General features: G+C 31.5%; 1 protein-coding gene across 1 annotated transcript in view; it reads right to left on the minus strand.

The window, feature by feature from the left end:
- COL21A1 (collagen type XXI alpha 1 chain) overlaps positions 1 to 24,139 on the minus strand; it is a 245,391-nt gene that overhangs the window by 29,684 nt on the left and 191,568 nt on the right. Inside the window, exons 18-20 of the mRNA XM_051997183.1 lie at positions 4,646 to 4,690; positions 3,552 to 3,605; positions 1,217 to 1,270 (exon numbers count right to left, since the gene is read on the minus strand). Coding sequence (XP_051853143.1) covers positions 1,217 to 1,270; positions 3,552 to 3,605; positions 4,646 to 4,690 — 153 coding nt within the window. The remainder of the gene's footprint in view (positions 1 to 1,216; positions 1,271 to 3,551; positions 3,606 to 4,645; positions 4,691 to 24,139) is intronic.

Raw genomic sequence — 24,139 nt, forward strand, 5'->3', positions numbered from 1 at the left:
TGGAGAAAAATTCACACATGTATCTTAATTATATGTCTACATCCAAAATGTAATGAAGTAACAATTCTCCTAATTGTTTTAATTTTTATACTTCCTTTTTGTTGTGTCCTATACATTTTAAAATATTTTATTGATATTCTTTTATGGTTTTTGTTCCTATTATTACCTATTAATTTACCCAATCTCCCCTCATGCACAAAAGAGGAGCGCTCTCTTTTAATATATATATATGTATATATATATGTAAATATATAAAGTCCATCAAAGCAACGCCACATATTGACAATGTCTGAAAATACACGTGTCCTTCTACATTTTTAATCTATAACATCTTTGTCAAATGGTGAGACGTATGTTTCATCAAAATCTTTTGAATATTGATCTTTCCCGTATAACTGCTCATTCTCAATCACTTCTCTTGATAATTCATCCACACATAAGTACTTTCCAAAGCTTTGTCATGGACTCTTTTCTCATCTTCCTTTGCTCTCACTCCCTCCCATTAGTTCAATTATCATTTCAACATAAATGACCGCATACATGTATAGACATATATATGTGTATGCATATGCACACATACTAGATTATTTCATTGCACATAGTAATGCAATATAACTACATGCATATGTAATATAAATATGTGTATATATACACATATGTATGCATGTGTGTGTACATGCAGATATATGCAAACACATTCTTAAATTCTCTCTTGAATTTCAATCCTACATTGATTGTACAATGGATGTCTCCATCAAGATATCCTACTGAAATCTCAATCCCTATATTCCCACCAAGAATATCCCTTGCTCATTTACTTTCCTATTTATATTAGGGGCACTACCATATTCTCAGTCATTGATATCCATGATTTTGAATTTAAACTTAACTCTTCCCCCTTCAAGTTCATGTATGCAATACTTTGCAGTTTAGTTTCTTTGTATTCTTAGTGCTTAACATGGTATCTGGCATATAGCAAGTTCTCAATAAATGATTATCCTTTAAGAAAAGAGAAGGAAAGAGAAGAGAAGGGAGTGCAAAGAGGATTAGAGAGGAGAAAAGAAAAAAAAGAATACCTTTAACATTTAACATTGTTAAATTTTTACATTGCCTATGGAAATCATTAATATCTAGGAAGACAGGTTATAAAGAAACAATAAAAATATTGAGCTTGAATACATAAGATTCCATTGTAACTAATTAAATTTTAGCTTACCTTCAATCCAGGTGTTCCAGGCTGACCAGGTGACCCATCTTGTCCCATTAAACCCTGTAATTTTAAAAAATGAAATCTCCAGAAAGCAATTTTTAAAGTTTCAAGCTTGATAAAATGAAAAGTTGCAATTGAAAATTTTGGAGGTAATGTCATACCCTTTCCTATCCTCAAAAGTAATTTCCAAAAAAAAAGGGGGGGAGGGGATTCTAAAAGTCACATTTTAGATGTAGATGTCACATTAGATTGATTAATTCTATATCTTGATAAAATAATTAATGAAAACCATAATTTAATGTAGAAAAGATTATAAAGAAAGAGTTGTTTTCATACTCTTCCCTCTTTCTCTTCTTAATGATAAGAATAAGGTTGTTTCATCAGAAGAAATTCTCCTGATTTTCTCGAAGGAAGAAATGTTTCAAGTTATAGAGTAGCCATCCTTCATATTAATCATGCCATTTAAAATAAAAGATATCACTTAAAATAGTGATATGAACAGTTTCTTTGCCACTAAAACTAAATTGGCTATAGCATGTCCATGGTCCCTATTCTACAATTTAGAGTTTTAAGGAGATGGCTAGAGTACAAGTGAAGCAGACTTGAACCCTGTTTTTCTCGGTCCCAAAGATGATCTATCCACTATATTATTCTTGTTACATGCACACACACACACACACACACACACACACACACACACACACTCACTCTAAAAACTTGGGTTAACATTTTTGGGTAAAAATTATTGTTATTTATTCATAAATGAAATCTACCAAAAACTTTCCATTTTCCAGAACATCTGATGCATTTTTAAGGCACATGAAATTAAATTCATAAAGTTCATACATTACAAAATACAAAAACTGATCAACTTTCATGAGATAATTGTAGATAAAAGAATTTGTAGACTAAAATCAACAAACATTTTTAGCAATAAGTTTAGGAATCTTTACAGAGTCATATGTCCCATGTGATTTTCATTAACTTCAATATTTAGATGAATTTGTATTTTCCATCCTTGGTGCTTCCAAAAGAAATTTTTGAAAAAAAATTAGCATGCAGTTGGGAACTCTAGCCTAAACTCAGTCTTCTTGATTTACTAGGCAGGACAAGCTGTTCTGGAAACCTCTGCTCATAAAGCTGTTGATTGCTGATTCTAGTGATAGGCACAATGCCTGGCACATTGTAGACATTTGATAAATGTTTATTGATTAATTGATTGAATTCAGAGAATTCCTGTTTCTAATTTACCTATAAAAATTGAATCAAGATTAAATACTTGGCCTACACTTTTCATAGGCAAAACCAAGCACAAGCATAGATCATTTAAGTTTTAAGGGTTTTTGGAGACAGACTTATCCAATCCCCTCATTTTACCGATTGATGATTTAAAATGTTTGAAAAGAGAAGCAGTCCCATGCCATTGTTAGCTAGTAATGAAGCTGAGACTTGAAGGACCGCTTTTTAAATTAATATTACAGTAATTTTTCCCATCATTTCTGCTTCCTCACAGCTCCCCTTTATTGTCTTTCTGGAAACAAGCATATTAGTTGGTCCTAAAAAGCCTTTTTGGAACTGTAATATCATCTGTTTCTTTCCTGTCCCTTTTTCTCTCCCAACACCCCTCCACCCACCATGCAACAATGCTATATAATGGGTGAGTATGTTTATATTTTTTAAATTGAAGTTAACTAAAATTGATTTTTTTTCCTTTGGGATAATTAGAATATCACATTGGAATGTCAAAACCAGAGCTGAAGATCACTGAAATTCTGTAATTATGTCTATTTATTGGCAGACTCTCTCCTAATTCACATGCATGCATATTGCATGATGTTAGAATATGCTTCCAACCAGAGAACTAGCTCTTTAGTCAAGTCTAATAAGGCAATGGCAAACATGCCAACCCCACACAGTTCATCTGCTTGTGGTTCAAAAAATCATTTGAAGAATTGGTCATTTAAAAAAAAATCTTATTTCAATCACCTAATATATTTCCACAATATCAAGAAACATCCAATGCATTGCAACTCCCAAAAGGTTGGAGTTCATGTCCAATAAAGGAACAGACTTAATAAAACTACATGGAAGTGGATAATGTAGTAAGGGAAATAAAGAAGTCAAACTTTCTGAATTTCCAAGTCAGTTTTGTTTCTATGTCAAATATGACATAAACTGGTTTTATTTTGTCTGTCTTACAAAATGCTTTTCTGTAACATTAGATATTTTAAACAAGTAGCTAAATAATTTGTTTTATATTAAATTACCTAGAATAATCATTGTTTTATAGTATAGCATTTGCAATGTACATTCATTATTTTTTAAAATTATATCAACATACATTTAACCCAGGTGCTCCTTTCTTTCCTTGTGGTCCAGGAGGCCCAATTTCTCCCTAAAATTAAACATAGATCAGATTAAAAACTTTAATGAAAATACTTCTTAACTTTTCTATTTTGAGGATATTTTTCTATTTTTTTTATTTTGAGGATTTTTTTAATGTTTTTTTTTCTTTTTAATGTAATCCATCTAGCAATAAAAAGGAGAAGAAAGAAATGATGAAATGTGAATTGGATCTAGATAGCTTCCATTTACTTCCATCTTGGAAGAATTTCTGCCTTGGGATTCAAGTTGTCCTGGTTGGTGATTGCCTCTCCAAATTTATTTCAGACAGTACCAAATAGTCAAATTTGATTTCACTCCAAATTGTTTAGCCATCCCAATCATAATAGCATCATTCCCCTTATTGCTGCTTCAGAATCCTTATATCTCTGTTTTGGAACATGACTCAATCAACTTTTTTTGTTTGTTTGTTTCTTGAACTTCTTTATGAACTCATTCTGTCTATATTTGTTTAGACCAAAATATCTATCCTTGACCAACATTCTCCTTTATGTATTATTTCTCCCAATTAGACTAAAGCTATAGTATATAAGCTAATGTCCCCAGACATGAGACTGTCTTTTGTATCTTTATTCTCAACATGTAGTATCATGCTATGCATATAGTAAGGACTTGATAAATGCTCTTTCGTTCATTGATTCATTCTTTTTAGTTTCTCATTGGAAAAATGAAGGCGAATCAATATTCCCCTTTTTTTATTAAAGAAGGATGAAGTTCTAAAAATACTCTAGCAAAAGGGAAAGAAAGAAATCAGGAGTGGGAAGTCATTCATTAGGGAGGTAAGCATTGTTAGGGAAACACAAATATACAAAGAACTACATAAAAGTATTTCCTAGAGATGTCTGAAGTTAAGTTCTAAAATTATCAATTATGTTGACAAAGTATTTGATATAGCAGTTACTTAATTTTATGGAGGACACACATATATATGTACAACATGTGCATATTTACACAATCATATAAATACAACAAATATAACAATCCCTATTTATTTAAGGCAGAAAAGATCTTTCAAAACTAATCAATACTTACTTTTTGTCCCATTAACCCTTGACTCCCAGGAAATCCAGGTATTCCCTTAAAAACAAACATTTAAAAATGCATCATCATTTCTAAGCAATATAGTATTATGGTAGGAAGTATGGTATGGTAAGTAACTTCATAAATATAACAGAAATAGCAACATTTCTACCTCATGTCATGATTCTTAAAAGTCTGCTATTTAGAAAAATTTTCTTTTGAAAGAAAATATACTTAACGCTATTGATTAGAGGAATGCAAATTAAAACTATACTGAGATATAATCTCATACCTCTCAGATTGGCTTAAGATGACAGGAAAAGATAATGATAAATGTTGAGGGAATGTAGAAAAACTGGGACATCAATGCATTGTTGGTGGTGTTATGACATGACTCAACCATTCAGGAGAGCAATCTGAAACTATGTTCGAAGGGCTATAAAACTGTGACCCAGCAGTGGTCATTCCTGGGTCTGTATCCCTAGGAAATCATAAAGGATGGAAAAGGACCCACATGTACAATTCTTTTTGTGGCATCAAAGAATTGGAAAATGAAATACATTCAATTGGGGAATGGGGAACAAGTTGCAGCATATGAAATTAATAAATAATTAATAAATAAATAATAATGAGCAAGTTGATTTTAGAAAGGCATGAAAAGATTTACATGAAGTGATGCTGAGCAAAACAAGCAGAACCAGGAACACATTGTACATAATAACAGAAAGAATGCACAATGATCAACTGTGAAAGCTTTGATTCTTCACAGTGGTTCAATGATTTAAAGTAATCCCAATAGACTTTGGACAGAAAATGCCATCTGCATCCAGAAAAAGAACTAAGTAGACTAAATGTAAATCAATACATACTATGTTCATTTCTTTTTTTCTGTTTTTTAATCTCTCTCATGCTTTTTCCCTTTTGTTCTAATTTTTCTCTCCTAACTTGATTCATAAAGCTATGTGTGTTAAAAATAAATAAATACATAAATAAATTTAAAAAAAGAAAAGATACTTGAAAAATTTAATAACACTTAGGGTCTAGCAACTATTTGTCAGTAAGCTAATCTGCTAGTCTAAAATGAACGTTTAGTGGAAGATAAATGTAAGCAATATTATCTCAATTCCTTATTTGGAATAACTAAGACTTGGGTTATGTGATCAATAAGATAAAGGACTAGACATTTTCTCTGAATCATATGACCTCTTAAACCTTTCTAAAACAGAAGTTATACCAAAGATAACACAACTTCTACTGTCTTCAGGTTTTAGGACAACTCAAATCCAAAATTAGATTTTAAAAATACCAAAAAAACATGAATTATAGCTTACTGATTCTAAGCTCATTTCATACCCCTTTCCCATCTCTTATACTACTGGAGAGACTACACTAGTAAGAATCAAGGGCCCAGCACAAACTTGCAAAAAACTCACACCCACACTACATTTCCTTTTCCCTCTTTCCAGTGCTATAAAAAAACCTCAGCTTGATGGTACAGAAGTTTACTCAGGCCTCCACAGTCAAGTTGGCCACAGTCACCAAAAGCACAATTCTATTGTACACTACAACCTGGGAGCAGAAATGGTGCAACGTTCTGAATTATAGGGAGTGGAACAGGTCATCACTAAAACAAGAAACTATAGAAGGGAGGCTGTGCTTTCTATCACTTCTGAGGGAAAGCTTGGCCATTTCTGACCGACCATTCAAAAGACAGTTGAGGCAGATATGTAGACGAATTGTAAATTGCTCAGCATTTAAGGTTAGAGTTAAGATACTTAGAAATCTAGACCCTACAGAAATCAAAATCAGAGGGTGAGGATTCAGGAAATTAATGATAAAAATAATGGAAAGGGGAGACTGAAAGATTTAAAGAGGAAGGAAACTCAAAAAGATCTTGAACATAAACAGATCGGTCACCAAGAAAAATAATGACAACAGAAGGCAACATGGCCTCAAAATCTAATAAATACCGCAAAATGAAAGAAAATGATCTAACATTTGACAATTCAGAGGACCTTGTAGAATTTGAAGAGAACATGGAAATATAATATGATGCTCCTGACGGTTTAAAAGAGAATTGAGATTCATAGGAGTAGGATTTATGTCTTGTACAATAATAATAATAATTATTATTATTAGAATATTGAATTTGCAGTGGCAAGCCTCATTAAAAGAACCAAAGAAAGAACAATAGATTAGGAATGTAATTACACAAGTGAAGGGTAACCTAGAAAAGCCTCACCATTGATGCACCATCTCTAGTCTCTGTCTGTAACCCATGTAAACCCGATAAACTAATTCTCTCCCTTCTATTTTCTTCTTTCTGGTTTCCTTGACTTTCTCTAAGCCCCAGCCAAAATTCTACCTTTTCTAGATACTGTTTAATTCTAGAGCCTCCCCTCTGTTGGTTATTTCCATTTTATTCTGTATATATCTTATTTGTGTAGTTTTCATGTTGTCTTTCTCATTAGACTATAAGCTTCTTAATATCAGTTACTGTCTTTTGTCCTTCCTTTTCTTCAGCACTTACCACAGAGTTAACTGCATAGTAAATTTTAATAAATGGTTAGTGACTGGCTCACAATTTGAAATTATTTGAAGAAAGTGACTGAAATGTCCATACTCTTGAATATACTGTTAGGCATAAGCTCAATATGTTAAAGATAAAAAGTTTAATCTATGCCAAAATACTCATAATATTGTTTTTTATATTTACAAAACACTGGAGAATACACACGTCCACTGATTGGAGAATGACTAAGTTTCAATGCATGAATATGATAAAATTTTAATGCTCAGTGATTATGAAGAATATAGGGTGGTATGGAAGATTAGTGTGAATTGATGTAAAATGAATAATCAGAACCAGAAAAACAAAATACAAAATGATGACAACAATATGATTTGAAAGAATAATAAAAAGAGCAAAATCAAACACAGATATTAAGCTAACTACTTGAAAGAACTATAATAATGCACCTTCCTCCTTTCTTTGCAAGGGAAGGGCAAACTATAGTTGTGAAACATTGAATATGTTATCGGAGTCGATTTACATACTGGTAGCTTCACAAAATTGCTTTTTTATATCTTTTTGGAGGGGAAGAGATTTACTGAAAAATACTGATGTCAAAATAATTTTAATAAAACCAAGCAACTATAATCTTTTTAGCTTTTGTTACTTTAATAAAAGTCTAATTCATATCATTTTCTTGCACACCCACAGTTTTTACAGATTTATGACAATGTTGTCAACTTGACATTAGACAAAGTACAATTTGAAAGTTAATGGCAGGAGGGACAGCTAGATGATGAAATGGATAGAGTCATGGGCCTGAAATCGGGAGAACCTAAATTTAAATTATGCCTCAGACACTTAACACTTACTAATCTGTGTGACCCTGTCACTTAACCCCAATTGTCTTGTAAAATAAAATAAGCAAAAAATCAAGAAAAAACAATAGAAAAAAAAGGAAAGTCAATGGCATGTAATCAAAACAGAAAAATAGGGAAATTATACTATATGTCAATGTTATCAATCAATATTGTTTTAAATTATTTATAACATCTTGACAATGCAAGGTTAGAATATTGTTGTTATAGGGAATCATGAGTTGGTAGTTAGAAAAATATGGAAAGACTTAGACTTAAGAAAGAAGATGTTATCCACCTTCAAAGAAAGAGAAATAAACATAATATAATTTTATTTATATACACATGACTATAATTATATTTAAGTATATGATTATACATATCTATGTATATATGTTTGTGTGTATGGTATGTACTTGTATTTATGTACATGTATATGTGTATGTATATGCATGTATATATATAAGTGTGTACATGTGTGTATGTATTATATATAGGTATGTGTATACATATGTGTGTGTATATTTATAATTTTATATGCACACACATTTAATTGCCTTCTTGGGGGAGGGGTGAAAGGAAGGGAGAGAAAAGAATGAAGTAAAAAGTGCAGAGCAGAGAATGAAAGAAAGTCTACAAGAAAGCAAAGAAAGTATGGAAAACTCTGAAGACAATGTTCAGTATTTATTACATAGACTTTCTTGAAATGGTAATTTATTGCTTTTTATTCTGAATTCTCTTATGTTCTGCGATTCACATAGCATTTTTTTCTTTTCCCATTTTATTTAAATTCAAAATAAATAAAAGAAAAAAGAAAATTAACATTTTTATACAAACAATAAATCATTTATTTCTTATAAGTAAAGTCATCCAAATAAGTATTTGCAGTCAATTTGTGTGAATTTATATTTAAATAACTGAAAATTTTACAAGAGATTATTTTATCTCTGTAGTATTTTAGCTTCATTTTAAGTCTGATGAAAAGAATGTTTACTGTGGAAGAGCAATATTTGTGTGGTTGTGTGACTTTACTTTTAACTTGTAGTTTCTTTCAGAGTCTGCTTTAATCTCTTTTGAAATAATATTTGAGATTAAAACAAAACATTATATTGAGGAGAAAGAACTTATCCCTTTTCTATGGACACTTGTTATGCAAATAAATATATTCATGAAACTTGAAAAAAATGAAATATGACAATGTTTTATTACATCAGAAATACTATGTTTTTATATTTAAAAACACTGGGAATACACATGCATGATGCATATGAGGAATATAGGGTGGTATGGAAGATTACATTAATACAATTCAAATAACTATTCATATAGCATTTCTTATATTATATATGATATGTAATTATATGTATTATATATTATATTACAATTATATTAATTAGCTTTGAATTATTGAAACATTTAAATTACAATGACATGTTTTCAAAATTCTAATCTTGCAGCCCATTCAGAGAATATCGATACCATTTTGGCAGGAACTATATTAGCAAAACTACAAAATGTTTTCCGCACAAATAAAGTCAGATCTATGCAACTGGAAAAATATCAAGTGCTCTTGAATAGGTCAAGAGAACATAATAAAAATGCAACATTACCTAATCTATTTATTTAGTGCTATGCCAATCAAACTATTTATTAACTAGAAAAAATGACAACAAAATAAATCTAGAAGAACAAAAGGTCACGAATTTCAAAAGAATTAATGAAGAGGAAAGCAAATGAAGGTGGTGTAGCAATACCAGATCTAAAACTATATTATAAAGCAGTGGTCATCAAAATCATTTGGTAATGGCTAGGAAATAGAGAGGTTGATCAATGGAATAAGTTAAATTCACAGAACGAAATAGTTAATGACTATAATAGCAATCTAGTATTCAACAAATCCAAATACTCCACCTTTTGGGATAAGAATTCACCATTTGACAAAAACTGCTGGGAAAATTGGAAACTAGTATGGCAGAAAGTAGGCATAGACACCACACCTAACATCATATACCAAGATTAGGTCAAAATGGGTTCATGATCTAAACAGAAAGAATGATATTATAAACAAATTAGAAGAACATTGCCTCTCAGATTTGTGGATGAGGAAGAAATTTGCAACCAAAGAAGAATATTTTTATTACATTAAGTTAAAAAGCTTTTGTATAAACAAAACTAATGCAGACAAGATTAGAAGGGAAGCAATAAACTGGGAAAACATTTTTACATCCAAAGGATCTAACAAAGGCCTCATTTCTAAAATATATAGAGAATTGACTCAAATTTATAATAGTTCAAGCCATTCTTCAATTGATAAATGGTCAAAGGATATGAACAGACAATTTTCAGATGAAGAAATTGAAAGTATTTGTAGTCATATAAAAAGGTGCCCCAAATAACTATTGATCAGAGAAATGCAAATTTAGACAACTCTGAGATACCACTACATACCTGTCAGATTGGCTAAGATGAGAGGAAATGATAATAGCCAATGTTGGAGGGGATGTGGGAAAACTGGGACATTGATACATTGTTGGTGGATGTGTGAATGGATCCAGCCATTTGGGAGAGCAGTTTGAAACTATGCTCAAAAAGTTATCAAATTGTGTATACCCTTTGATCCAGAAGTGTTTCTACTGGGATTATATCCCAAAGAGATCTTAAAGGAGGGAAAGGGACCCACATGTTCAGAATGTTTGTGGCAGCCTTCTTTGTAATGGCAAGAAATTGGAAACTGAGTGGATGCCCATCAATTGGAGAATGGCTGAATAAATTATGGTATGAATGCTATGGAATATTATTATTCTATAAGAAATGACCACCAGAATGATTTCAGAAAGGCTTGGAGATATCTACATGAATTGACGTTAAGTGAAATAAGCAGAACCAGGAGAGCACTATAGATGGCAACAAGAAGTCTATAGGACATTCAATTCTGATTAACATGGCTCTCGTCAACAAGGACATGATTCAAACCAGTTCCAATTGTTCAGTGATGAAAAGAGCCATCTACATCCAGAGAGAGAATTGTAGGAACAGAATGTGGAACACAACATAGCATTCTCACTCTTCCTGTTGTTATTTGCTTGCACTATTATTTGCTTGTGTTTTGTTTTTCTTTTTCTTCCTTCTTGATCTGATTTTGCTTGTTCAGCAAGATAACTGTATAAATATGTATACATATATTGGATTTAATGTGTATTTGAAAATATTTAACATGTATTGGACTACTTGCCAGCTAGGGCAGGGGGTAGGGGAAATTAGGGGAAAATTTGGACAAAAGGTTTTGCAAGGGTCAGTGTTGAAAAAATTATCCATGCTCATGCTTTAATAATAATAATAATAAAATTAGAAGAGAAGCAGGGGTGGGGGGGGGAAGACAAGGTTGTATTTACTTTTTAAATGTTGTAGATAGTGCTGGGCCTGGAATCAGAAAAGACTCATCTTCATGAGCTCAACTTGGCCTCAGACACTTACTATCTGGATAACCTTGAGCAAGTCACTTAATCCTGTTTCCTACAGTTTCTCATAAGTAAAATTACCTGAAGAAGATAATGGCAAACCATTCTAGTATCTTTGCTAAGAAAATCTTAAGTGGGTTTACAAAGACTTGGACATAACTGAAACAATTGAACAACTTTAATTTTTAATCCTTAACTATGAACCTTATATTTTAAGAGAAGTTATCCAGGAACAAAAACAAAGAAACTATGAAAAAAATCAAATTGGTTGGCAAATGTTTCATTCATTTTTCTTTTGATTATCTTCTCTTTTTTTCCTTTCTCCTATCCTGAAAAGTATCCCAACATCTACTTATTGACTTCAGCTGCACAGAGAGCTTCTCAATGGGGTGATCGTTATCTTAAAAGTTCCCAAATAACACTCTAAATTATTGAAATAGAACTTTTACATTTCCTTATATCAATTTTGTTCACAAAATCACTTATGGGGAAATTATTTAAAAGTTCTGTTTTTACTGAAAAAAGTTATTTTCCCATTTCTTTCAAACTATTTTGGAAGACATTAAAATTGCATATGAATGTACATATGTGCATATATATATAATGTTTGTGGATGTATATATATACACACATATTACTAAAATATTATAATTTCAATTTGAACTAATCATATAAGAGATCTTTATGAAAGGTATAGTAGGCCTCCTATGGTTAGTTCAGTAAAAATAGAAATAATTCCCCATACAGTAACTGCCAGACCTAAAGAAAACCAAAACACAAGTATTTGTAGTAAATATTTAATAAGGAAATTACCAGTCTTACTGATCCAATATTTGTTCTGAGTTAGTCCAATGAAAGAAGAGGAAATGTTTATTGAAGTGATGGAAAGGATCTAAAAAAATGAGAGAATTATTGCATAGCTTTTTTGTGGCTTAAGAAGCTTAGCCCACGTGAAACTGAACCCTAAATTTTCTCATGTAAAATAATTTAAATAAAAGTAATTCATGATCCACAGAAAATTTTCAAACTAGTTAAATTTCTTTACATTGGAAACCTCATCCTTGCAAAGCCCGAAAATACTAGAAGCAGTAGTAAAGACTTCACAGGAAGAAAAGTGATGTCCATTTATGGAACAGTTATTTTGTTAAAAACTAATGTCATAAATGATATTTTTAAGTCTTAGGTGGATTTATTTGCCAGCAAAAAAAAAAACATTAGTGTTTAGAATTTTTAAAATTATTATCACATAAAAGAAAGTACGGGAAAAGCATAGGACTGAAAATTGGTAGATAAATCCTTTCCTTTGTTTTCTACCTTATATGATGGTGAATTAGATAGTCAAATGAAAGTTTAGAACTTGATAATTTCCAGACTTTCAAGATTATGTAAACTTCTATAACCAGAAAAATCAAGAAAGCAATAAAAAATCTAAAAAAGAAAAAGATTGTGCCACTTTCAACATGGCTTTCTTCTGTGTATTTGGTTTGGTCTGGCCTTTTTCCTCATTTTTTTCATCATTAGTGCCATATTTAGGTTCTCATGATATTACACTGGTATAGAAGATGGTATAGAAGACAGTGATAGTGATTCCACTGTCACCAATGATGAAATAGCTTATTATAGAAACACTGGATGATCTGTCCAATTTTTCATTTATTTGAAAATTCATATGACATTAAGAATGTATAGCTGATTGAAATTTCAATCGCCTTTAGGAGACAAATTCTACATTTCACAAAGACTCCCGTACAATATAGTAATAGAAACAAAAATTACCATCTGTCCTTTGCCAGATTCTGACCACTCCTCTCAACCAAAGAAACAAATGGTTCTTTCTAACACTTGATTCATATGGACATACATAACTTTATATTCTCCTCCCATAAAGATTAGGTCAAGAGACACTAAATGCTTCAGCTATTATTCAACAAAAGACTAACTATCCATGAAAGAAATGTAGGCTATCATTCAAACACTAGTATTGAAAACTATTCAAACCCAGTTCCTGATGTATGACTCACTCCTATGACCTTCATAGAGTGAATTTGGTCTCAGTACTTATGTCTGCCTAACTTACTAGCGCACAATATATTGTTCATACTTTTGCTTACATTCTTGCTGTTGGGCAAAGACCAAAATATTTCCTAAGAAATCAAAACACTCTAATTTAAATGTATCTTCTTTATGAAAAGCCCCAAGAACTTACATTTTCATTAAGCGGAATGAATTGACTCTATGATTCAAGTATATAGTGATATTTCCTAAAATAGTAGATGTTTCTGAAAATATAAAATGAAAATTTTGTTCACATTAGATAAAGATATAGAAACATTACTAACTAGAATTCAGATAGTTAAAGATTTTATAAATTTGCTAACAACATTTCCAAAAAAATGAATACAGGATATGTAGGGGAAATTCCTATCAATATAGAGCAATGTATTATTCTTGTAATGAATAAGATTAGTCATGTACAATTGCCTACAAATTTACCACTTTTTCTAATAGACTTTTTCTGAAAATATTAGTCAAATATTTATAAATTTAATGATATTTTAAACAAATGAACTGATCTTACTGGTTTATGGAATTTTTCTCCATAAAGCAAATATAAGCATTATTTAATTTTTTTTTTGGGGGGGGAGGGAGGAAATCTAGTTTTTTTTTTTTGTTTTTTTTTTTTTTGTTTTTTTTTGGTTTTTTTTGTACTGGGTTAATTTCAAGTTAAGTATATTTATATATCCTAAAAAGAAATATGAGAAATGGTATAAGTTTTTCTTCATTTTGACTTACAATTGACTTTTTTGTCAATCAAGCTATTGGTCCTAGTTCTATCCTCTTGATTAAAGAGAGCAAGTCTAATATGTCTTCCATACAACAAACCTTCTCTTCTTTGAAGACTACTATCATGATTCCTTCCTAGCTGTCTCTTCTCTTGTCTTAACTACCCTAGTGACTTCAAATCATCTGTGTATGGCATGACTTCAGATCTTCTCAGTATTCGATATTACTTCTAGATAATTTATATGTGTTTTTGTGTATGCATATATATGAGTATTAATGTATGCATATAGACATACATATATGAGCATATATTCATGCACACACAAACATATTTTCCTGTTTTCTGGCTGGTGTTGCCCAGGTTTTGGCTGCCATGTCATACAACTAAGTCATACTGAATTAATGACCCACTAAATTGTCTAGTTCTTTTCATATTAGTTAACTTTTAAACCATATTTCTCTTTGTATTTAATGTGTTTTAAACCCCCAAAATGAGATTTTATGTTTATCCCTAGTAAATCTGATTTTGGCCTTTGCCTTTGCCAAATTGACTGAATTATTTTTTTTCTCATATGTCTTATTTCACAATCCACTAAGCATCTTTGTGATGCTGGATTTTTTTTTTTTATTCTGAGTCTTTAAAACTTCCTGAAATAGTGTGCAATATAGCACAATACAACTATACAATAAAGCAAATATTTATTAAGGATTTACCCTGCATAAAGCTCTATGGCAGGCACTAGAGAAAAGCAAAGTTTAGGTGAAATAAGGCCTCTACTTTCACCCTGATTTTACTCTAGAAAGGAGCTATCATTAAAACCTGTAGTTCTTTTACTTTATATTTCTTCATTTCTATTTAAATTGTCTTCTTTGTGATTCACAGGGAAGAAAAATATCCACCTCACAGCCACATTTACTCATATGGTTCCTATGAAATCACTCATTTAAATGGTATGTATACAACACATTCTAAATACAATCTTTTCTTTAAAACACATTTTGTATTTGCTTTTCTGCTATAATACCAAAACTACTCCTCTCCTTGCCAAAACCATTCTGAACCCACAATATTTTAGATGACAAAAATAAAGAGAGACATTACACGGCCAACTCTTACTTAACAAAAACAAGGTCTATGTACTATTTCACCAACTTGAAAGCTTTGCCCAATTTAGAATTATCTGTCCATTTGTAAAGATTTAGTTATGCGGAGAGTATTTGGGTAAGTGAGGGGAATTCAGGTGTGAAAACTCTCTGAATAACACAGGACAATTCATTAAAAAAATTATAATTTGAAGAATTGCCTAGGATACTAAAAAAAAAAGTGTTTGATCCTTGGTTACTGTGTGTCAAAGGATCTCGGAACCCAGATCTTTCTGACTTCCAGGCTAGTCCCCCTATTTATTAATCTCCTGTTGGTTCTTGTAATGGACTGAGGCTCGAGTTGATGCACTGAGGTCCCAAGCACGTGAGTATAAATAGTAATTGGACCATACTCTATTAATATATATGCTTAGAGAAAGAATGGCCCTGCCCACTCTTTGTGCAAGTCCTGATGTGTTGTATAGAAAATGACGATTTTGGTGGGTGGAGGCAAGGGTATGGAAAAGGAAGGGGAAAGAGAGACTGCTGGCTGGCTTCTTGACACAGCTGCTCACATTGCTATCATGCCTCAACCCATTATAGGCTCTCAAATAAAACATTCAGTAAAATAAATATTTGAAGGAATTTTTCAGAACAGAGTATGCAATATTCTTAAATTTTGATTTTCCCACACAAGTGGAAACTTCTTTATTGAAAGCAAAATGAAAATGAATAATTAACATTTCCATCTGCTACTCTTTCATTTTCTATTATATGTAAATTACCAATCTGTACAAAAAGAGAAATGCTCCAAATTGTGAAGATACCTACAAATATGAAATCTCAGCTCCAGTCAGTGTGAAGTCACACATAATGGAAGTGGTATTATAGGAATGAAATCTAACTTCATATTTTAAAAATCAATTAAACTAGAAAGCAAATTGTACTGGAAAAGAATTTAATGCTGCTATTTACTGAAGAATCCAAAGTTTTGAATCAACAAATATACACACTTCATTTCTGGTTTTGTTTTTAAACAAGTGAAGGATATACAAGTGCACTCCAAGGTGATGATATATGAAAGTGAAGCCAAACAAACTTCTAATATAGGAGATTAAAATAGCTGATATGAGTTCTTTATATAGACTTTTTATATAATTCTCACAAGGGAATGCATATAAGTTCAGCTAAAGAAGATATAAAACACTCATTCTAGTTTTCGAGGGCCATGATACAGAATCTGACCAATAATGAAGATACCCAATTTTCACTTTCATCTATGATCACCATGTGCAACAGAGTCAGGATTCAAAATGATCTAGACAGACTAGAAAATCGGAACAAATTTTAAAAAATGAAAATAAATAGGGGTAGTGTCAGTCATATACTTGGACTCAAAAATCAACTTTAAAAGTATAATAAACAAAAAGTACAGATAGATAGCAACTTTTCTTAAAAAGTATTCTTAGTGAAAAACTATAAATAAGTTAGGCATTCTCAGCAATACAATGATCCCCCAAAAAGAAAAGAAAAATCCCAAAGGACTCATGATAAAAAATTCTATCTATCTCTGGAGAAACAGAACATACTATTTTTCTCTTCCTTCTTTCCTTCCATCTTTCCTTCCTTCCTTCCTTCCCTCCGTCCTTCCTTCCTTCTTTCCTTCCTTCTTTCCTTCCTTCCTTTATTCCTTCCTTACTTACTTCTTTCTTCTTGCTTTCTTTCCAGAATTCTTGCAAAGTACTAATATGGAAATGTTTTACATGATTGCACATGAATAGCCTATATCAGATTACTTACCATCTCAGGAAGGGAAGGAGGGAAGGATAGAATTTGCGACTTAAAACTTACCCAAAAAATGTTAAAATTGTTTTTATGTGTAACTAGGGGAAACAAAGTATTATTTTAAAAGTATTTTGGAATTATAAGGGACCCCAAACATTGTCTCATTGTAGTGATAGAACAGCTAAAAAAAAGGTGAATGGTGTTCTGCATTGCATTAAGAAACATATGGTTTTCAGGAATCAGGCAATGATAGTCTTGTCAGTCTTCATCTGGAATATAGTACTCAGTTCTGAATATTACAATTTAAGAGTGCTGGATAAATTGGAAAGTTTCCAGAGAAGAGCAACCAGGAAAAAGAAGTATATTGAATACTGAGTATATGAACATTATTTCAAGGAAACGGGTCTGTTCAGTCTAGAGAAAAGACTGGGCATAGTCATAATATGACTATATTGCATTTGGAAGGGCTGGTATGTAGAAGAATGATTTGACTTGTTCTTTTTGGTCCCAAAGAGCTAAGTCAGGGGCAATAGGTAGAAATTACAAATGACTGGATTTGTTGAACTGGTTAGCCTCTGTATTTCTTTCCAATTCTCAAATTCTGTGGTTTTGTGATGTTTTCTTGATCATCTTTCATAAAAATAGCCATGAATTTTCCCCTAAGCATTTAATAAACTTTCCTTTCCAAATAGCTTGAAAATAAATTCCTTGGTGTGATGTCCTAAAAATTGAGTAGACTGAAGCATAAACCTCCTTGGTATGTGTGCTTAGTAGGCTCCAGCTGTTGCTCCCATCTTTGTTTACTTTACTATCATTTCTATTTCCTCAAACATCACTTTAGGGACTGTGATGTTAGAACCTAAATGTGGTGGCTCCATGTCCATGGTGGGCAAAAAAAATTTATTAGAGAAATTTTGACAAGTCATTTCTATTTTTTTTCTGCCTGTTGTTCTTCCAATTTCAACATTAAATGTTCTTGGGATAAGTTGGCTTAACTGGATCTCTTGTCAAACTTTCTATAAACTGTTTCCCCTCTTCATGATTCCTCATTGTTTTATGAAGTGATATTGCTCATGACCTTCCAGTATTCCTCTCTATGAGATTCTTTTGATGCCTTTTGTTTAACATCAGAGAAATTTCCTGATATATACACTAGTCTTTCACACTGAATGTTCTTTCCTTTGTAACAAAGAGAAAGTTAAGCAAAAACATATAAGAAAGCTATCATATCTTATAACCTATACTAGAGTCTCTCATTTCTATACTAAGAGAAAAGATGTGTGCTTTTCATCTTCTCTCTAAAGCAAAGATTGTTCATTCTAATCTATCAGTATTTGACTGCCTTTAAACATTTATATTTACAGAATTCCAGTTACCTTATCAATTATTCCATTGATTCTGTTATTTTACTACACAGCACTTCATAGGAGCCTGCCGTGTCTTTCACTTAATTGTTTAAATTCAGTATTTCTTGATGTACAATATTTCATTAAAATAACATAAAATTTGTTCAACCATTATCCAAACAATGCACACTGACCTTTCTCCAATATCTTTTCCTCACAGATATTTTTATTCCTTACAAGATTTTTAAAACAAATTAAACTGATTTTGTCCTTGATTGTCATTTCTCTCTCTTGGCAAGGAGATACAGAATTTGCCAACTAAGGAAATTTCAAGAGTCCTATGGTTTTCTCATTGTGGTGATTGCATCTCATCCTATTATTCACTTTAATCAAGGCACACAGCATAGATAAATACATTTACCAAAGGTGTTTGTTTGTACCATTGAAGATGTTCAGGGCAGAATCTAAGCATTGATTGTAGTGATTGATTCATATATTGTTATTAATTTTATTTAAGCAAAATACAGGAAAAAAATATATATAGTATGTATATATTCACAAACTTATATACATACACACAAATATGTAGTTATGGATCCCATTTATGATATTCTGCAATGTTCCTGAGATTACTACTACTAATGACATGTGCAAACAGGACCATTCTTCTTTCATTTAGATTCTCTGCTAAACATTTTCCAAAATGATGGTGGCAAACACTTCTTGCAAGCATTCACACATATGTATGCTTATGTTATATACATAGATATAGATATAGATATAGATATAGATATAGATATAGATATATCACAGACACAAGAGAGTCAATGTTCTATGATGAGAACTCAATAAAATAAAGAGATTTAACTGAATCACACTTGGAAATTTTCAGTTGTTCATCATTCCAAGTACTTTCCTGAAACAAAATCCCATATTTTTAAATGCAAATAGTCTCCCAGAAACATTATATAATGGAGAATCATTGAACATTATAATCTTGCCAAATTCATAATTTAGGGCAATGGTCAAAAACATAAAGTGTATAAAAGAAATATAGACTATTATTAGCAATAATCATTTGGAAGTGGCATAATATATATTATGTGAGAGACATGGCTACAAATGGGTGCTCTATTTACCACACATTACATACAAATATACCATTATACAAATGATATAAAAGTTTAATATGTTGGTTTAACACCCTATATAGGACTGAGGGGTTGGTATATACAAGACTTGCACAGGATGACAAATTATAGACAGGTCGTTACCCATAGCACTTGAATTAATAGCAATTGTAATGAAATCATGTAACCACTTAAGGATCTAAGTAAGTATAAAATTCATTTGACAAATAAATACAAGGAAATGATGCCATGATTAAAAGATTACTACTTTATTAATTAATATTTAATAATTAATGATGTTAATTTTTAATTCATGAAGACTATGGAAGAAAATTTTGAATTAAATGCTTAATTAAATTTGATGTATAAATTTCATTTACAGATAAAATTGAATAAAATTTTCATCATGTATCATTTGATGGGGTATAAATAAATATATAATGATGACAAATCTAGTTACTTGTATATAAACTGATGTAGGAAAGAAAACATTTTTTGGTCTCACTGTTTCTCTTATACTAAACTGTAGTAAGTTATTTATATAGAAACTGACCACCTTGGAGTGAAAAAGACTGTGATTCAAGTCTTGCTTCTTACACATACTGACCATGTGACTCCACACAAATCCTTAACAGCTTAGTATTCCCAAAGAATTCACCAAGACACAAGTTGTGATACTGATCTCATTGATAAGGAGCATCTCCTCAATGAAAATAATGTATGCCAATGAAATCTCAGGTGTGGTTCAAAAAAAATATAAAGTTAGGGAAAACACATCAAAATGTGTTGTAATATAAAGTTACTCATATAAGAGTCAGTAATTTCATCAGTGTGGATACGGATAATAGCTTCTCTATTCATGATTTTCAATAACTGCTCTAGCTAAAAATATAATCAACAACTTGAAATGACTGGTCTTGTTTATTCTCTCTGCACCTCTCTAGATTGGTTCTTGGAAAATAGACATGCAGTCCCTTATCAACATAGTCATTACTCAAGAACCTTCCAATTTTGGTAAGACCTGATAGAATCTGTGTTCCATTGACAGAGATCTTAAGAGATCAACATCATCTCTGTGACTCTCATGATAAGAAATTGAAGTCAGATTTAAGCAGAGGGTTCTTTCTTTATTTCCAATCATGCTGAATGAAAATACTTTTTTCTGCTGACAGTAGAAGCATTTCAGTAGCAGAAAAAGAGACATTTTTATCTTCCATTTTGAAGCCCACTATGTGTCTTCAAGAAACATTATGAGAGAGAAAGAGACACAGAAACTCACACAGAGACAGAGAGAGAAGAAACAAATAAAGAAATGTTACATAAAATTCTCAGTGTTAGTGCTATTGGAAAATAGAGTATGTGCATTTGAAATAAGAGTATGGAAAAGTGTTATTTCTTTGTTATGTCTTTCTAGCTATCTATATAGTTATTTTATCTATCTTTTTAATTTTATATCATCTACTGCATACTAAAATCCTACTTCAATGCTTGACTGTGACATGGAAGAATTTAAGGATTCAAAAAAAATTCTGCCAGTATGAAAGTGAAAGGCTCTAAGTAAAAGTTTAGTAACAGACTATGTGTGCATTGTTGGAATATAAACTTGAGTATGAACAGACTCATAATCAGAAAGCTGGCCACCAGGTGATTAATTTTTTGGGAATGGTAACTCATGAAAATCAACAAACATTTATTAGGCACTTGATAAGTTCCATGCACTGTGCTAGTTATTAAGGACACAAAGACAGAAAATAAAACAATCTCTACTCTCAAGGATTTTAAAATTCTAAAACCATCTCTTACGAGAGTGAAAAAAGGGAGAGAGAAGAGAGAAGAGAGAGAGAATTTTAAAATGTGCTTTCTGTGTTTTAGGCACTATGCTAATCACGGATAATACAAATATAAGCAAAAAGAAAGACAGCCTTCTACTCTCAAGAAACTTACATTCTTATGAAAGAAGTATATAAAAGGAAGTCAAAAAGCTAGGTAGGGTAAGGGAGTTACCCTTGAAATGCGGAGAGATTGTGGACTGTGTAGGTAGCCCAGGGCCATCCTAATGAACTGAAAAATTTAACTATTGAAGCATGAGATAATCAAATTTTTATATAAAGAATTTCCCAACTTGGATAGCTCAACATTGGAAGAGGTAAACAAAGAAAATAGGGCAATCTTATAAGTAACAGACTTTGAAAGTGTGATTCATTTAGGATGGATGCATTTGTGTTTTTGAAAATGAACCTTACTTAACATTTTGATGCCCAATTTTTCTTTTTCTTTTTTTTTTTTAATTTTTATTTAATAATTACTTTATATTGACAGAATCCATGCCAGGGTAATTTTTTTTTTACAACATTATCCTTTGCACTCATTTCTGTTCCAATTTTTTTTCCCCTCCCTCCCTCCACCCCCTCCCCTAGATGGCAAGCAGTCCTTTATATGTTGGATATGTTGCAGTATATCCTAGATACAATATATGTTTGCAGAACCGAACAGTTCTCTTGTTGCATAGGGAGAATTGGATTCAGAAGGTATAAATAACCCGGGAAGAAAAACAAAAATGCAGATAGTTCACATTCGTTTCCCAGTGTTCTTTCTTTGGGTGTAGCTGCTTTTGTCCGTCATTTATCAATTGAAACTCAGTTAGGTCTCTTTGTCAAAGAAATCCACTTCCATCAAAATATGTCCTCATACAATATCGTTGTCGAAGTGTATAATGATCTCCTGGTTCTGCTCATTTCACTTAGCATCAGTTCATGTAAGCCTCGCCAGTCCTCTCTGTATTCATCCTGCTGGTCATTTCTTACAGAACAATAATATTCCATAACATTCATATACCACAATTTACCCAGCCATTCTCCAATTGATGGGTGATGCCCAGTTTTTCAATTTCATTTCTTATTATTTGTTGAGTAACAGAAATCTCGTATTATTTTTTAAATTATCTGATCTTTACTGATGAAGTCAAATTAAGATTTACATATGATTCCTAAACAAGGGATATGACTAGAAACAACTTTAGCTTCTAATTTTTTAGAATTTGTAATGCCACTTATTAGACATCAAAAGCTACATGGACAGCAGTCAAATGGGAAATTATTTCATTTTTTAATTATCTGGCTATTTGAATACCTTCCTTTACTGATGAAGTCAAATTAAGATTTAAGTGTGATCCCTAAACAAGGAATATGGCTAGAAATAAAGCTATGTGGATGGCAGTCAAATGCGAAATGATTCTATAATTATATTTAATTAAGTTGGTTTAATCAATGAAAAATTTGCTGGCTTTCTGACCAATTTCAGCCTCAGAAACTCAAAACCAATCATAATTGCATTCATAATTAAGATAATCATATTTAAACACAATGAAGTTATTGTTCTTAATATGAGCTGCAGAAGTTTTCACCTTTGTAGCTCTGCCAGAATAATCACACTGCCATCAACTGTATTTAATTAGTTTAAATGTATTTTTTCAGAGCTTCTGCCTTTCCAGCATAAGCACTATAAATTTTTTGGCTGCCAAATCATAAAGTAAATATGGTTCCCATGTACATTTTCATGTGGCCAAATAATTCATCATAAATACTTAGCACCATCATTCACATTAAACAGAGGAAGTTCTTCATTTAATTCATGACATGAATCAGATGCAATTTAGTTATTTTTAGTCTTCAATGTTTTTCAGATATGTTGTACAAAAACCCCATCTTATTTGGAAATAATATACAAGGCAGAATTGTTCCCTAGAAATTTAGATTTTGTATTTTTTATTAGTATCTTGATTTGACAGTATTATAGAATCACAGATCTAAAGTCAGAAGGTACCTCAGAAGCTAACTAATCTAAACCCCTCATTGTATATCTGGGAAAACTAAGGCCTATGCAGTTAAAGTGACCAACAGATGGTCACAAACGTAGCAATATTCATTATTCATTATAGATAATCAAGATTCGTTATAGTTATTTTTCCCCCTTTTGGGTATGAAGGTGAAAAGAAAAATACTAATTATTAAAAATTGGAAAAAACAAAACTTGAAAAATCAAAAGAAAAAATAATTGAAAAACCTGGTTAGTATAGGATTTTATGGAACAAAAGAGCCAGAAATCATTCAATATAATAACAACTAAATGAGTGATTACACAATAGTACAAATATGAAATAACAAACAAGATTACAGAAAAGTGTGAGCTAAATCAAGATCTGAATTACAATGGCTTTTTTGAGCTCACCTAGGGTTGCTAGTAAATTTTCTTTTCCCCGTTACAACTATTAAAGGCTTTTAAGAAGGCCTCTTTGCCTCTGACAGCTCAGAAGAGCATAATTTCATTAAGACTCTTAAACTTCACAAATATCTTCATCATCTCAGGAATCTTTGCTTCACCAGAGCCTAATTCTGGAATCCTAGTGATTAATGATGATTTTAAGATAAGAGAGACTTCACAGCTCTCCCAACTGCTTGCAAAAGAATAAATCTCTCTTTTAGTAAGATTTCACTTTACTATTTTCTAGATTTCAAGTTTATCCATAGTGAAAGGAATTTCACAACTTTTTTT

Source organism: Antechinus flavipes, chromosome 4 (genome assembly GCF_016432865.1).
Source record: "Antechinus flavipes isolate AdamAnt ecotype Samford, QLD, Australia chromosome 4, AdamAnt_v2, whole genome shotgun sequence".
Classification (NCBI taxonomy): Eukaryota; Metazoa; Chordata; class Mammalia; order Dasyuromorphia; family Dasyuridae; genus Antechinus; species Antechinus flavipes.